This window comes from Echinops telfairi, unplaced genomic scaffold (genome assembly GCF_000313985.2).
Source record: "Echinops telfairi isolate 266 unplaced genomic scaffold, ASM31398v2 ScPeMD7_9;HRSCAF=40, whole genome shotgun sequence".
In the NCBI taxonomy this organism is placed as follows: Eukaryota; Metazoa; Chordata; class Mammalia; order Afrosoricida; family Tenrecidae; genus Echinops; species Echinops telfairi.
In genome coordinates this window covers 57,310,721-57,327,696 of record NW_022103906.1, presented here as the reverse complement: position 1 = coordinate 57,327,696, position 16,976 = coordinate 57,310,721, and the positions used below count along the sequence as shown (strand labels likewise).

At 43.4% G+C, this 16,976-nt stretch overlaps 1 protein-coding gene across 3 annotated transcripts in view; it reads right to left on the bottom strand.

Moving 5' to 3' along the window:
* LOC101646405 (LRP2 binding protein) overlaps positions 1 to 16,976 on the bottom strand; it is a 42,436-nt gene that overhangs the window by 18,340 nt on the left and 7,120 nt on the right. For all 3 annotated transcript variants that reach the window (XM_045286602.1, XM_004696468.2, XM_045286603.1), the window contains 3 exons: positions 8,740 to 8,857; positions 7,520 to 7,632; positions 5,016 to 5,129 (listed from right to left, as the gene is read on the bottom strand). In XM_045286602.1, coding sequence (XP_045142537.1) covers positions 5,016 to 5,129; positions 7,520 to 7,632; positions 8,740 to 8,857 — 345 coding nt within the window. The remainder of the gene's footprint in view (positions 1 to 5,015; positions 5,130 to 7,519; positions 7,633 to 8,739; positions 8,858 to 16,976) is intronic.

Genomic DNA, 16,976 nt, shown 5'->3' with positions numbered 1-16,976 from the left:
CACTTAAACCCCCGACATTAGGTCCTCATTTTTCTAAAGAAGTCTTGTGCAGCTGATTTACCCAATGCAATGTGTCCTTTGATCTCTATTGATTGTGGATCCAAGCAAGACAAAATCCTTGACAACTTCAACCTTTTCTCCATTTATCATAATGTTCCTTATTTGGTCCAGCTGTGAAGATGTTGGACTTCTTGGCATGAGTTTTAATCCATACAGAAGGCTACAATCTGATCTTCATTTGCAAGTTGTGACTAACCCTTCCTCAGATCCTGATGCTTCTCCCTATCATCCAGACTCTCTGATGACTGGCTCAGCACAGATTGAACACGGATGGTGAGAAGGTAAGGTACAACCCTGTCCCACACCTTTCCTGATTTTTAACCGTGCCATATTCCCTTGTTCTGTTCACACGACTTCCTCTTGATCCATGTACAAGTTCCACCCACATGAGCACAATGAACTGTTTTAGAATTCCCATTCTCAACATTGTTAGCCACAATTTATTATGGTCCACGCATTCGAATGCCTTTGCTTAGTGGGAAACACAAGTAAACATCTTTCTGGCATTTTCTGCTTTGAGCCAAGATCCATCTGACCTCAGCAATGATCGCCCTTGCTGCGTGTCTCTTCTGAATCCGGCCTCAGCTTCTGGCAGCTGCCTGTCGATGTGCTGCTGCCACTGTTGGATGGTCTTGTCGTACTGTGGTGGTCTGTGTGATGCTGGGAGCTCTGTCACTGGTCGTTTCAAATGCCAGCTGTCACCCAGCGTGAACATGTTTCAGCAGAGCTTCCAGACTAAGAACGGACAACAAAGAAGGCCCTGACTCCTAAAACTGCATACTTCTAGCGACTTATATACTTCTAGCCATTTAAATGTTTGTTTTATTTGCTTATTTACTCTTTTAACAGAGGAATTTACTCAAGTAATATTTGCCTGTGGTTGCATTAGGGAGCCCTGTTGGTCTAGTGGGTAAAGCAGCCTGCTGCTAATCAAAGACGAGCGGTTCAAATCCACCAGCCACTCAGTCTGTGAGAGAAAGCCATGGCGGCTGCTTCTGTAATGACCAGTCCAGGAAACTAGAGGCTTGGGAGGAGTCAGAATTGAATCAACGGCAGTGGGTCTGGTTTGGACTTTTTCCATATATGGTTTGGTATTGATTATGAGTTCTTTTTCAGACCCTTTTATATAAAAATGTTCAAGCATAGAAAAGTAGATGAATAATAAACACAGTTGCACATCTCTATATTCTCCACACAAAACCAGGGGAATTGGGTGTTCAAAGATACCAAGGGAGGAGGGCGTTCAAAGAATGAGGCCTGTAATTCACAACAAACACTGTTGCCCAGTGAGACCAATGAACAAAGCGAATCCACCTTCAGGCTAACGACCCCGGAGAGCTGCGGGATTCACACTTACGCAGCTCTGCGCACGGCTGGAGTCTGGGCGAAGGAGAGGGCGAGGAGCGGGGTGGTTTGTGTGGACAGTTTTGTCAAGCCTGATTGTCAAGGGAAGAAAATAGGTGGGAGATGTGAGGTCAAGGGCACGTTTCTTTCCAGGTTTTTGTAAAGATACTGCTGGGCATGCCTGACAGAGAAGAATATTCCTGCAAATGGGTTTTGCAAAAGGTGAAAGTTAACTTAAAAGTTTATTGCGATAAAAGAAAGGAATATTGCAGAAGTAACAGAGGTCTTCCAGTGAGTTAAAAAATTATGAAATGATGTATTCTAGGTAAGGGAAACAAATGCATACCTATATTTGGGGGATTTAAAAAATTTTATAAGCCTATAGATTCCTTAAGGGGGGGAAACATACAAATTATATATATATATATACATATATAACTTGTCAGAGAAGTAAGACACGTGTTATAATCCCCCATTGGAAAGAGATTCTCCTTGTCTTTTGATGGTAAAAAGTAAAGTCCTTTTCTACTGTCCTCCACTGTGCCTCTTCTTAACACTTAGAAAAGACAACCTCCTTCCGCTCTGTAAGGCCTGAATCCAAATAAAGAATAGAGAAGATTGAAGAGAAAACATTCACATAGAACTCTTACCTTCTAATAATATTACAAAAAATACTTTACAAAAGGTGTACGTGATCACTGAAGACAAAATGGGTACGTAAGCAAAAGTGAAGAAAGCTGATGGTGCCCACCTATCAAAAGATATGGCATCTGGGATCTTAAAGGCTTGAAGATAAACAAGTAGTCATCTAGCTCAGAAGCAACAAAGCCCTCGTGGAAGAAGCACACCATCTATGTGATCACAAGGTCGATGAGATCAGGTATCAATCATCAAAGAACAGAAAATCATACCAATGTGAATGAGGGGGGGCGTGGAGTGGAGACCCAAAGCCCATCTGTAGACAATTGGACATCCCCTTACAGAAGGGTCACAAGGAAGAGATGAGCCAGTCAGGGTGCAGTGTAGCAACGAAAAAACACAACTTTCCTCTAGTTCTTTAATGCTTCCTCCACCCACTGTCTTCACCCCAATTCTACTTTACAAATCTGATTAGACCAGAGCATGTGCACTGGTACAGATAAGAGCTGGAAACAAGGAATCCAGGACAGATGAACCCCTCAGGACCAATAATGAGAGTAGTGATAGCAGGAGGGTAGGGGGGAGGTGGAAGGAGAAGGGGGGAACTGATCACAATGATCTACATATAATCCCTTCCCAGGTAGAAAGACAACAGAAAAGTAGGTAAAGGGAGACATTGGTCAGTGTAAGACATGAAAAACTAATAATTTATAAATTATCAAGGGTTCATGAAGGAGGGAGAGAGGATGGGGAGGGAAGGGGGAAAATGAGCCGATACCAAGGGCTCAAGTAGAAAGAAAATGTTATGAAAATGATGATGGCAACATATGTACAAATGTGTTTGACACGATGGATGTATAGACTGATAAGAGCTATATGAGCCCCCCAATGAAATGATTTTTTAAAATTGTGTATAAACATATACTGTTATCGAGTTAATTCTGACTCAGTGACCCTATATAGAATTTCCGAGGATCTAAATCCTTACGGGTGCAAATAGCCTCAAAAAACATATTTCTATCTTTTATATATACTATATACTTAATATTTATATAGTACATACATGGCATGTGTGTTATGATAGTGTACCTATTTTGAGTAGCTTTTTAAGGTGTGGTCTGTGCAAGATGCACAGTTGGAGACAGTGGGGTAGTCTGGGCCCAGAAACAGGGTCAGGTCCCGTGAAACGACCCCATGGCATGCCAGTGACCCTATGGAAGATAATTGCCCCAACAGACAGCTTTGTGTAAGTTCATGCCCATTTTCCATGAAAAGGATGCTTAAAGAGAGCAAAAGCTTCTCATGGGATTATCTGTAGATGCAAAGGACCCCCCACGAAGGCTCTTTGGGGGTGGCATTTCCTTCTAGTCATTCACTGTGACCTACTCCTGTGCTCCTTTTTGGGCTTCATTTCTACAAAAACAGAATAATTTTTAACTACAGAAGAAAGAAAATGCTTATCTCCAATTGTAGAAAAAAAGCATTGGTTACTTTGCCCTTAAAGTCTATTATGTACACTAACATTTATCTTACACTCTGTTCTTTACAATAACTGATGGTTGTCAGGACCTTTCAGAAACACATTAACTGCTACTCCTGAAGCTCCTCTGGGTGGGCTCATACTACCAACCTTTAGCTTCGCTGTCAAGCACTTAATCATTGTGACAACTCACACCTATAGTGTCCGTTGTTAGGTGCCATCAAGTCGGTTCTGACTCACAGCGACCCTATGTACAAGAGAAGGAAACGCTTCCCCATCCTGCAGGACGCTGCTCACAATCGTTCTTCGAACTTACTGTTGCTGCCTGGCATGCAGTCCCATCAATGTCCACTAGAGGGTCGTCGTTTCATGTTTTGCCTCCCTCCCCTCCCCCTTCCAAGTTCAATGAGTAGGTAGGTAAAAAGAGAAGCTGCCCCCTGCAAGGTCCATGGCCCCGTACAAAGCATTTCAAAGCAGACGTTAGTCATAGCTGATGGTAGGAAGGAACATTTTCTAGGTACATCAGAATTAGAAAATTCTAATTGAACCTTCAGAGATTCAAGTTGTATAATTACAATAATGTATTTATTTCTGAGCAGGTTTACCATATGAAGTGTGTGTGTATATATATATAGATATTTTTCTCTCCCTTAAGATCTGTTGTTATACAAATAAATGAAAAACCCATTACCGTGGACTTGATTCCAACTATAGTGACCATATAGGACCGAAGTAGAACTGCACCGTGGACTTACTGAGGCTATAATCTTTTCAGGAGCAGACAGCCTCATCTCTCTTCTGTGGAGCAGCTGATGAGTTCAAACTGCTGACTTTGGGGTCAGAGCAAAGCTGACCCCACAGTGCCGCATGGACTCCTTTTTAGTGCTTGAGATACTTTGATGATTTACTCAGTACATAAAAATGCCACCTGGTCTGAAGTCATGCTACTTGAAGGAAATTTCTATAATTTTGAGGAAATATTTTAACATGTCGGATATTCTGTTAACTAGGAGACTTCTGCTCAGAAAAGAAATCCGAAACTCACTTCTGCCTTATCAGCCACACGGATGAGCGTGTAACCCCCAACTTGACCCAGACGCAGCTCCAGCCGAGCGGCCCTCATGCACATTAGTAGGAGGTGGGACCTTCCTGGAAAAATCACCCACCTCCAGCACTCGGGAAGAGTCATTCAATGAAAACTTACCAAAAGTTCACGTAAAAAGAGACTCATTCTTTTTAGTAGCCCAACTTAAATCTGGAAGGGGTTGGAGTTAGGGGTGGAGAGGGACAAAAAAGAAGATAATTTTGTTTTTCCACACAAATGTAAAAATGACCTCTGATAAACTTTAAAGTGCCAAAAGTTCAGACACCACTGGAATATAAAGATGGAGAGATAGTATTAAAATATATTTTAATTCTGTCAAATACTCCCATATGAAACCATAACGACTGTGGAGGGAAAAAGGCAAAAACAAAGCAAGAAACAACTTACAGCATCTTGAGTCGTCCCCAGCCCATCATAATACATGACTCCTAGTTGGTAAATTGCTTGATGATCATTCTCCTTGATCTCTTCAAACTGTTCTAATGCTTCGTCATACCATCCCTATGAATCCCCAGAAAAAGAGTTATTCTTATTATACTTGCAAACTAATCCCAACCAAATATTCCATTTTCATCTTACAGTGAGTTGAGTTGTACAAAAGATAACATCAGATTTGTGGAATTTTCCGGTACGTCAGGGACAACACATCGCTACCGCAGAACATCAATGAAACCGACCCTGCCTGAGACAACTGGACACGTTATGCTGTCAGAAGAGCCCAGTCCCTGGAGAAGGACGTGGTGCTTGGAAAAGCAGAGGGGCAGTGAACAGGACCCTCCACCAGAGGGACTGACACCGTGGCTGCGACCATGGGCTCAGACTAAGACCAGGCAGAGTTTCGTCCTGTTGAACATGGGGTCAGTGTGAGTCGGAACCAACCGCATCATTCAATAGGACAAGTGAAGGCAGTGACCCGGAGGGGTCTGGTGAGTCCCTTAGACTCTCTTCACTTACACTCTCTGCTCAGGCCAAACTCACAAACTGATGGCTCGGCGCCCTACACGCAGGCTCGCCTGGCTGCCTGCACACTAGTGCGGGGTGGGAAACAGCTCAGGAAGGTGACCATGCCGTCCCATGCTCGTCGGGCGTTGCCAATTTCTAGCAGGGGAGCAGACATGGAAAAAGACACGTTTCTCCAGCCTTCTCTTCCGGCCACTCTCCCATCAAAGTGGAAATGCCATGCCATTTATCGAAGGTCCCTTGCTCATCGGAAGACTGACAGTAAATGTGCCAAGGTGAAGCCCAGAAATGATTGCCTTCTGCGACGGCGCAGCAGAGCTGCGATGGTGGAAACCAGCGCCTTCGGGAGTTGAGCAGTGGTTCCTTGGACCACTGGGCTCCAGAAACAGAACTTTGGAGAAACGAACAAACAAGTGGATATCTCTCTCACAAATAAGAATCCATTAACAAATTGATAATCCATCAAAATGACAGCAAAATGCCAACAACAATCGACACTGAAAAGCCATGAGGCGAGTGCAGCAAGAACACGTTCCAAATTGATTGTGCTGGTGATTGCACGACTTTATTTTTAAAGTTTTATTATTTTAAATCATTTTATTGGGGACTCCTACAACTCTTATCACAATCCATACATACATACATGTGTCAAGCACATTTGTACATTTGTTGCCATCATCATTCTCAAAACATTTGTTTTCTACTTGAGTCCTTGGTTTCAGCTCCTCATTTTCCCCTCCCTCCCCACACCCCCTCCCTCATGAACCCTTGATAATTTATAAAGTATTATTTTGTCATATCTTTTTTTTTAACCCATTTTATTGGGGGCTCGTACAATTCTTACCACAATCCATACAACATCCATTGTCAAGCACATAGGTACATTTGTGCACAACTCTTTTTAATAAGGTCAAACGGTCGAGTCGTGTGCTATGTGCAGTCTATGCCAATAAAACGGTGTGAAAAAGCAATGAGACAGTAGACGATGAATAAATGGCTCAATGAATGAGTGGTTGGAACTCATTCTTTCTGGCGACGTTTGCCTGGATGGGAGAGTGCTGAAGGAGAGCAAGAGAAAGGAAGCACTTTGAGTGTTCATTCTTAGAACTGCCCATCACATGCTGACAAAACTCAGGGCCATGCCTGCGACCCCATCTGTGGAACCTAGACTCACACGGAAGTCCATACCTTGAACCATGTCTACTCAGTTGGCTAATGGGTATCTCACAGTGATATGGCCTAAAAACGAAACGATGGTACTCATTTCCCTACAAAATGAACTTCTCCCCACTGCCCACACATCTGTCTTTTTCAGTTAGTGGTATCATTATTCAAGGATTATTTTAAATAAACCCAGCACCCAGCTGCACTCTCACTATGGCAAGGCCAGCCTTCCTTGACTGAACGAGTACGACAGCCTCCTCAAGAGATCTGTTCACACTCTACATTAAAAATCTTGGACACAAATGACGTATGTACAGATTGTGATGAGTTGTATGAGCCCCTAATAAAATGATTATTTAATTTAAAAAATCTAAAAAAGAAAATGCTTATATATTTATTTGAAATATGTAATATGCATAAAATGCTTTCTATGAATAATCATTGAAGACCCTGATTCTCCTCTAGAAATGAAAATCACTTTACCTGTTCCCATATGGAGGGAAAAGGGAGTGGCCCTCTCCATTCTTATTTATTATGCTGGGGTACCCTGAGAAGTACGGCTAGGAGAAGGGTCCATTAGGATCAGTTTTATGAGGAAACGTCCGCTACCCCCTAAAGCTGGTACCAGCATATTACTCAAAGCCTCATACATAATCAATATCATTGGAAGAGCATGCCCCTAGTGTAACATGCAATGAACTTTATAATAAAATTGTCACAATCACCTGACAACAGCATTAGAGGACATGAGAACAAAGAAATTATACCTCTTCAAAATATAGTTGACCTCGTAGGAAATAGGCCTGAGAGTCCCCGTTTCTTATTTTTTCCAGCAAGAGCTGCAATGCCTTATCTACCAGATGAGCATGGCTGTAATGATCTAATTGGGAACAACCAAAAAAAGACAAATATTTCCACGTTTAATCATAGAACCAGAATGTTCCTGCCTGAAATAACAAAGTGCGTAGAATGCATCGAATTCTGTCAATCTCACTTAACTCGACAAAGTATTAAGTTCAAGTTTGCCACAAAAGTAGGGGAAGCATTTTCAAATGTGTCCTCTGAACCTCCAGGTAAACCTTAGGAAGTATGTTCTTCTGAAGAATTTTTTGGACCTTTGAGACCATTATAAAGTCTTGACTTCAACTACACTTGCCTGGTCTTCGTTTCTCGATGAGTCTTGTCTCCGTGCTTTTGCTCATAGTAATTCCTTTACCCAGAATTCCCTCCTGTTCAGTTCAACCTAATATACAACCATCTCATTAAAATAAATCTCTTCTTAAACTACCATGTTCTTTAGCTTCCTACAACACATACACAATGTCTGCTGGCACTGACCAGACACCTACCACATAATCCTTGTGGTTTTATTGTTGCCATACACCAACACTTCTCTTCCCTCAAATTAAGATGTAAATGCCTTCAGACGATTGTCAACTCCTTATAGCTTACGTGCTTTGAAGTGCCTAACACCAAGCCAGGTCCAAGCAGGAAATGTTGGTTTACTCATCTTCAAAGTTACCCTGTTCACTGCCCAGCAGAAACCTGGGCAATGAAGTTGAAGTCTTAGTGCTGGTTGCAGTTTGGGCAAAGCTGCCTTGTAGTTAGTCTTCCTTTCAGCCTTAACTGCCTTCTAGTCAGCTAGCCATCCCCCACTGAGTATGGCTTTAAGCCTGTATGCAAAAAAGCAAAGCCGTGCTGTCCTCAATAGAAAAGGCACCTGACCTCTTTCTTCCAGAAGGCTCTCCACAGGTGCTGACCATAAAATCAGGGTCAGGATCTCCTGGTGAGATCACTACTGATGGATGACTTGCTAGCAGAGAAACACTTAGCAGTTGTCTTGTGGGAAGGCTAGGAAGGACTGGAAAATTAACCTGTGCCTTGAAAGCATTCTGGCACACACTCCTAGTCTCTCATTAGCACGCGCCTACACAATTCACTTTAGGGGAAATTTTTCCCAAGAAAGAGTAGACATCAAGACTTGTACCCTCCTCTCCCTGGGTCCACTTTTGGTTAACAGCATCCTGGGTTATGATCGAGGGATGAATGGAGTTCGTGGGCATCTTTTCACTGGATAACATCATCCTGGCACCACGACGTGTGTTCTGTAACGAGAACAGGGTATAAGATGGTGAGAGCGTTGTCTCCAGAAGAGCACAAAGAAGTCATCCCACACTTCTTTGGCACCCAACTATGCACTCAAGATGTCTTATCTGAAACTCTGGGTCAGAGTCTGTGTGTACAAAGCATGCTTGCTCACTGTCTGAGCTCTGAGATACCAGCTTTAGAATGCAAGTGATCATTTCCAGGAAACCCAGGCCCTCCATAGCTTTTCTCCCTGTTTCCATGGCGTGGAATTGATGGAGGGGCCTGTTTGTCAGTCCTCTCAGTCTGTGCTGCATTGGGTGACCTTGGCCATCCATACAGTTCCTGTGCACTTGGAGGGTCTTTGTGCCTTGTGGCTGAGGCTCCTCAGACCAATCCATTTCAAAGGTAGTCAAGCCTTTGTCTCGTTTACCTGGGAATACACTTGATTTAGCTCTGCCGCTCGGCTTTATTTCCCCGTCTGTCTTGGATCGCCATGTTACAAGGTGGGTCACAGCTGAATGGTGAATTGGAGCCTTCATATAAAACATAGAGGCCACCGCATCTTGGATGAAGGCGTCCAGGTTGGCGCAGACTGAGGGTAGTGGGACAGCAAACGGAGTTGTTGCTATGCTTTTTTTGTTGACTCCTGGGCATTCTACTGTTAAAGCTTACTTCCACCAATCAAGACCAAGCTTCTAGTAAAGGATCCTGATTGGTGGTTAAGAGAAGAACTCAAGAGATCCTTACTGTGATTGGAAAGCAGTGTTTATAGTTATAGAATGTTAATTTGATTCAGAAAATGTTTCATCAATGAGAATGAAGTGCAGAAAATGAAAACCCATTATCAAGGTTATTCTAACTCATGGTGACCCCACAGGATGGTGCAGACTGCTCTGTAGGGTTTCCGAGGCTGTAAACCTTTAGGGAAACAGACTGCCTCATCTTTTTCCTGCATAGCAGCTAGTGAATTTGAACCACCAACTTTCAGTTCCTGGAAATGCAGGAAAGGGATTAAATGTCGTGTACTGGGGGAAAATTATTGAACTATTTTTGAGACTATGAAATAGTTATTGAATTTACTGTCTTAAGAGCCAAGTTCCTCACCTTAAGTTTGGAATTTGAACTAGAGGATTTTAAAATGTCTTGTCCTCAATAAACCATTATTTAAAAACTCTGTATGATTCTAAACCTTTTAAGTTTGAATCAGAGTATAAAAGTTTCCAGTAAACTGTAAGGTTACGATCTTTAGAAGAAAACCATTCCAATGGGATGAGGTGGTTAGAATTAGAAGTTACTGTTCAGAAACTACATATAGAAGTTTTTATTTGAGTGAAGATATTAACCCAGGGTGACACCGCTGTATCCAAAAGACTAAGAAACCCCTCTCGTGTTTAGGGAAACAAAATCGGAAATCAATACGCTGCCCCATTTACAGTCATTGTGCCTTCTGTGGCAATAATACTGTACTTCTTTTTGTTGCTTTTTTTAAAAAAGTGTTGGAAAGAGTCTCAAAGGATAAAGATTTCCAAGAGGAAGTACAGAGAGCTGAAAGAAGATGGAACATGAGAGTGGGAGAGGAGGAAAGTAAAAGGAAATAGAGGAAGGAGCTAGGAGTCAAAAGACATATATAGAGTTATAAACAGGCACATACACATATACAGATATTAATATAAAATGATATAGGTGTGCGTACATATATTTATAGGTTAAGTATTAAGGTAGCAGATGGACTTTGGGCCCCTACTCAAGTCCTCCCTCAATGCAAAAACACTTTGCTCTAATAACCTGGCATTCTGTGATGCTCACCTTTCCAACAAGATCGCTGAAGACAAAATGGGTGCATAAGCTAATTAATGAGGAAAGCTGATTATGTCTGGCTATTACAAGATATAACATCTAGGGTCTTAAAGGCTTGAAGATAAACAAGCAGCCATCTATCAGGGAAGCAACAAAGCCCAATAGGTAACATCATGCTAAATGGAGAAAAGGTTGAAGTTGCAAAAGATTCTGTCTTGCTTGGACACACCATCAATGCTCACAGAAGCAGCAGCCGAGAGACCAAAAGACATATTGCATTGGGGAAATCAGCTGCACAAAAACCTCTTTAGAGTATTGAGAAGCAAGGATGTTACATTGAGGACTAAGGTGCACCTGCTCCAAGCCAGGGCTTCTCCATTGCCTCATATGTATGTGAAAGTGAGACATTGAATAAGGAAGACCAAAGAAACATCAGCGCATTGGAATTGTGGTGCTGGAGAAGAATGTTGAAAATACCGTGGACCGCTAAAAGGACAAACAAATCTTAGAAGACATATGGCCTGTGTGCTACCCAGAGGCAAGATGGCAAGGTTTCATCTCACAGACTTTGGACATACTGCCACGAGAGACAAGTCCCTGGAGGACGTCATGCTTGGTGAAGTGGAAGGACAGCAAAACAGGTAGGCTCTGGTCACAATGGGTTGACTAGGAGCTGCGACACTGGGCTCAAGCAGAGGAACAGTTGTAAGGACGGCACAGTGCAGTGTTCCGTGCTGGTGTGCAGAGTTACTATGGCCAGAGGCGACTCAGTGGTAACCTAGTAACAGCACTAGCATCACAAACGCAATGCAGAAGGATTTTAATCCAGAGTCCAGGTACTAAAACACAGGAGTTACATGCTTTCACGTATACTAATTGCTCATTTCCCTCAAAGCATGGCTACAGTTAAGGAAAGATGGGGCTAATAAAGGAAAGTGACTAAAATCTCTGGCAACACAAATTTAAATGGACTTGTTCTAAGGACTATGAGAGAATCACATCTAACAGGAGCATTGGATCTTTGACAAAAGAATCATGAGTAGACTGGTAAGGTTGGTTGGTTATAGCCTTAGGCCACTTAAAAAGAACATAGAACATCATGGCATCATTTCACCCCAATATTTCTCCTTTCTAGGCCCAGGCTAACTTCACAGACAATTCTCCTAGAACATTTGTCTTGGCTCCACTCATTTCACCCCAATATTTCCCCTTTCTAGTCCCAGGATAACTTCCCAGACAGTTCTCCTAGAACATTTGTCCTGGCTCCACTCTGGTGAGAGGCCTAATCAAAGAACAACTTTGGTAAAAACAAATCACATTTGATTTTTGCCAAAGCCTTGGCTGAGTTTTGGAGATAGTATATAATTACTGGTGATGGCCGGGGCAAGGGTATGCCTGGGACTGGCTAATGGAAAAGATGGTTTGAGTTGAAGAGGCCAAACCACTGAAATACCGAGAAGTGGAAGTGGAAGGTGAATGTAGAGAAATGAATGCTGGAGATCACAGGTGTCAAGGTCCTTGGGTCCCAAGGGTGTTGACTAGAGCTCAAAAGGAAGCCAGTCCGATTCTGGTAAGTAGTGACTAAGGGGGGCTGTCTGGAAGGTCAACAGCTGAGAGCATAGTGGTGCATAGTAGAGTCAGATGACTTGTAGCTCAAGGAATATGGAGTGTTTGAAGAGGATTTAGAAACTACCAGGGGAAACAAGGTAGACACCTCTCATGAGTGCATCGGTTGGTATTAACGTAGGTCTCCAGTATGAGAGGCAGTCCTTCTACCATTGACCATCTAAATCAAAACCAATGCAGACCCATGCCATCCCTCAATTCTGACTCATTGAGAGCACGTGTTTGTCAGAGCAGAGACACAACTGGCCGTGTCCCTCCAGAGTCCCTACTACGTTGGGTGCTATCAAGTCAGGTCTGACTCATAGCAACCCCGTGTCCCAGAGAAGGAAGCGCTGCCCGGCCCTGTGCCATCCTCACAGTTGGGGCCAGGCTTGAGCCCATCGTTGCAGCCACCGTGTCAGTTCATCTCCTCGAGGGCCTGCTCTTTCCCACGGATCCTACTTCACCAATCCCAAGGCCCTGTCCAGCCGCTGGTCTCTCCTCATAACATGCCCTTAGCGTGTGAGACAACGCCGTACTGTCCTCGCTTCCAAAGAGCGTTCTGGTTAGTCCAAGACCCTACTAATCACCACTTGAAGCCCTGGGGCCTATGGTGTGGGATGGAAGCCGATTCTACATATGAACTCTTCAGGGAAGCTGTGTCTTCTTTAGAGAAGACATAGATTTCAATATTGAGCAAGACATGGATGCTTACAGAAAAAGCTATTCTTGTGGAAATCAAACAATGACAACAAAAATTCCTGGTACAACCATTGGCACGCAAGACTACTATAGAAATTATGGTCAAAATGCTCAGATGAAACAAAAATGGGTACAAATATCAGGAAAGATGTAACAACAACAAAAAAATAAAAGAAAATCCCGCCTTTCTTGGAGATGATGATTGCGTAATTTGAATATCCAAAGAAATCAACTTCAAGACTACTTGAATTGATTCAGTAAAGTGGTGGGCTAGAAAATAGGCAAAAATGAAAAGCATGCTTTGCACAGACAGTGAAAGGATCTATTGGACAAAATACATACTCATAATAATAGCACAAAAGTACAAAACCGGAAATCTGCCAACTTTTTACAGGCTCGTTCGAGTAAACCCAGAAAGGGATGGGCTCAGCACAGGAGCAGGCCTGGGAAAATGCTCGGACAGCCGCCCTGTGCTCGTGGGGACGACCTGCCTCAGTAGAGTGTTACTCGGACGTGGATTTTCAGGCCTTTCCGTGCTTTGAAAAAGCTGCCAGATGGCCTTTTAGTCCCCCTCTGAGCCATCCTGCCTCCACACAGGAGGGGGTGTGCTGGCAAGGCCTCCAGAACTGGGAGGCTGTGCTCCCTCCTAAGAAATGCCTAGGACTCTGTACATCTTTGGGAGTCATTAGAGACGTGGTTGCTTTGGGTGGGAAACAGAAAGGGTATTCCCCAGGTTGTCCCTCCATATTATATGCCAAACCCAAGATACTGCTTGCTAACAGTATCAGTAACTATACACTTGGAGGTCAACTGCTTAAAGGTTATCTGCTTGAGGGTTATCAGCCAGCTCGAGCAATCAGACCCTTTAGCAGTGGTTCTCAACCTGTGGGTCGTGAGCCCTTTGGGGGGTTGAACGACCCTTTCTCAGGGGTCATCCTGCATATCAGATATTTACATGACAATTCATAACAGTAGCAAAATGACAGTTATGAAGTAGCAACAAAAATAATTTTATGGTTGTGTGTTACCACAACAAAGGATCATGGCATGAGGAAGGTTGAGAAACACTGCCCTGTAGTCGGTCCCACCCAAAGTGGAGCCCACTCCCTTCTGATAAGGAGAGTGGATTGCTCCCCTGGAGGAGAGCCCAAAGACATTCAGTTGTGTGGGCGGGTACCCCACACCTTTGGATTTTCAAATAGTACTTGCTAGTGTTGAAGAGCTCCAGGGGCAGCACTCTGAAGAATTCTCAGGTGAGGACAGAGGAGAGTGGATGCCCTTGCAGCATGGACAGTTGTTTAGTGCTCTGTAAATACGGGAGACGAGGGAGGGAGAGGCCACAGGTAGGACGCCGGTCGCCATTGTGTTGCGTAGTAGAATGATATGATCCCTGATGGCACACTGGTTAAGTGCTTGGCTGCAAACTGAAAGGTCAGCTGTGGATACCCTCAGGTTTTCAGCAGGAGAAAGAAGTGGCAGGCTGCTGACAAAACGATGACAGCTTTGTGAACCCTACGGGGCAATGCCCCATTGTGTCCTGTAAGGTCGCTGTGAAGTCGAATAGGATTATGTACTTGAGATGTTTAATCTGAAACTTTGGGTCAGATGGGCTTCAGAGTTATTCAAATGTCAGCATGTTGAAAGGTCAAACATTCCATGTATAAAATACAAGGGGGCTCCAAAAAGTTTTTGGACATTTATAAATAGCATCTTTGGTCCTGAGGTTGTATAGTTACCATAGCCAGGGGAAAAAAAAGACAGTGGAATTTTCCCATGAACTTTCTGAAGCCCCTTTGTATTATACACCACCACACATAATCTAGGGCAGTACCCTTTCATCATAATTATTAGTATTTCTGTAGCACAATATATTAGCACAACAAATGGACTATAAACCTCATTGCCCTCAAATTGATGTCAACTCATGGTAAGTCTGTAGGACGGACAGAGTATAGCTGTCCACCGCATCGCTGAGAGGGTAAATCATTGTCGGAGCAGACAGCCTCATCTTTCTCCCGTGGATCAACCAGTGCGTTCCTGCCGCTGACATTGTGATTAGCCCCCTACACTATGCCACCAGGGCTCCTAACATGAACTATATAAACTACTGTTTCAGGGGTTTGGGTATTTCTGAATTACAAATAAGAAAATGTGGTTCTGTACATCTCTTCTTTATTTCTCCCATATTCTGTAATAATGAGGCGAGGCTACAAATTCACTCATCACATGGAAGAACATGGAAAATGCAGTTTATCTTGGTCTATAAATGCTCTAGTGGTCTTCAATGCTTCCTCACCACATGAGACCATCACTTAGATTTGCTTCTTAAACATACTTCCTTTTCCCCCCCAATTAAAATGATTTCAAACCTCATTCACATTTAGTCTTCTCTGGTGTCTAGGACTGCTCGGGGACCTACCAGCTCTCCCTAACAGCAGGGGTAGGTCCTCATGGCCCCTGGTGCTGGCCTATCTCTGCTGAGGGAATGCTGGGGCGAGCTGTGACCTGACTGACCAGCAACTACAAAGGGTGCAATTGGTCTCACACTGATTTTTCCCATGGCTCAAACTCATGGTCTGTAAACTTGACCCTTAGTCTTAGAGACTTACCACATCATCTTGATGCCAAGTCTTTACTGGTCCACTGATTCTCCTAGCAGCTCAGACTCTCGCTGGAACTCTGGTGTGGCCCGCACAGTCCATGTTGATGTGGGAACACAGCCTCAGCCCAGTCTATCAGCTCCACGCTTGCCACTGTGTTTGGAATGTGGTGTCAAACTGCACACCGTGGTAGAACAGTGGTTCTCAACCTGTGGGCCACGACCCCCCTTGGGGGTCGAACAACCCTGTCACAGGGGTTGCCTAAGATCATCAGAAAACACTTATTTCCGATGGTCTTAGGAACGGAGACATCACTCTATCTGTCTCCAGGCGGGTCCTTCCACATGCAGACACACCCACATACGAGTACCCGGTATGAAGACTTACCTATGCTACACCATGCTTCAAGACAACATTTCATTTATTTGTCATTAGAAGTAAATATTTCACAATATAGAATTACACACTGTTTTTGTGATGAATCACTGTGCTTTCATTATGTTCAATTTGTAACCATGAAAATACATCCTGCAAATCAGATATTTACATGACGATTCATAATAGCAGCAAAATGACAGCTATGAAATAGCAACAAAAATAATTTTATGGTTGCGGGTCACCACGACATGAGGAATTATATTAAAGGGTCGCGGCATTAGGAAGGTTGAAAACCACTGTTCTAGAAGCTTCCAACCATTCTCACCACAGCACAAGGAAATCAAGCTTTCCTCTACTTATTGGGAGATTTTCCCAAACCAGGATGCAGTAGTTTTGTGCGTCACAAGGCTGTCCCCTACTTTATCTAGCCCATCGCTGCACATTTCCTATGCATGCAGCCCGTGAGGTCCCCATAAGAGCATGCTGGGGCCTCCTGTTGACAGCTTTCCTTCGACTAGCCCATCCTTTCTGAACACTGCCGGTGATGCACGCTCGGGAAGGATGGAGCTTGAACTTCTCCTTCCTCTGTCAGAGCCTTCGCACAGCAAGTCTCGGGGCTAGTGATCACATTTGGGATGGAAAACCCTTTTATAATATACAGTAGGACCCAGGGACTCAGCCGCATCAGTACTTGACATAATCAGATTTTGTGAAATGTTGAGAAAATTTTGCATCAGAGCTCAAACAAAACATCGGAATCTCACCCAACACATGTGATTTTTGTAAACAAATGCAGTTTGTGTTTCAGTCACTGGGCATTAGTTGGCGTTGTTAGTATGTGTTGTTTAAACCTTTTGCGGCTGTGTTCCAAGCATTTTGCTATAATTTTCTTAGTTTTGATACTGTTTTTAGATAAAATAAACCCCTGGGTCCTAAGAAAGAGTTTTTTTTTTAAGGATCATCATGATAAGGAACTGGTTAACTGTGTTATCAGTATTGTTGATGATTTAGTAAACCCTTTTAGAAAAACAGTTACAGAAACGCCAACAGCAGA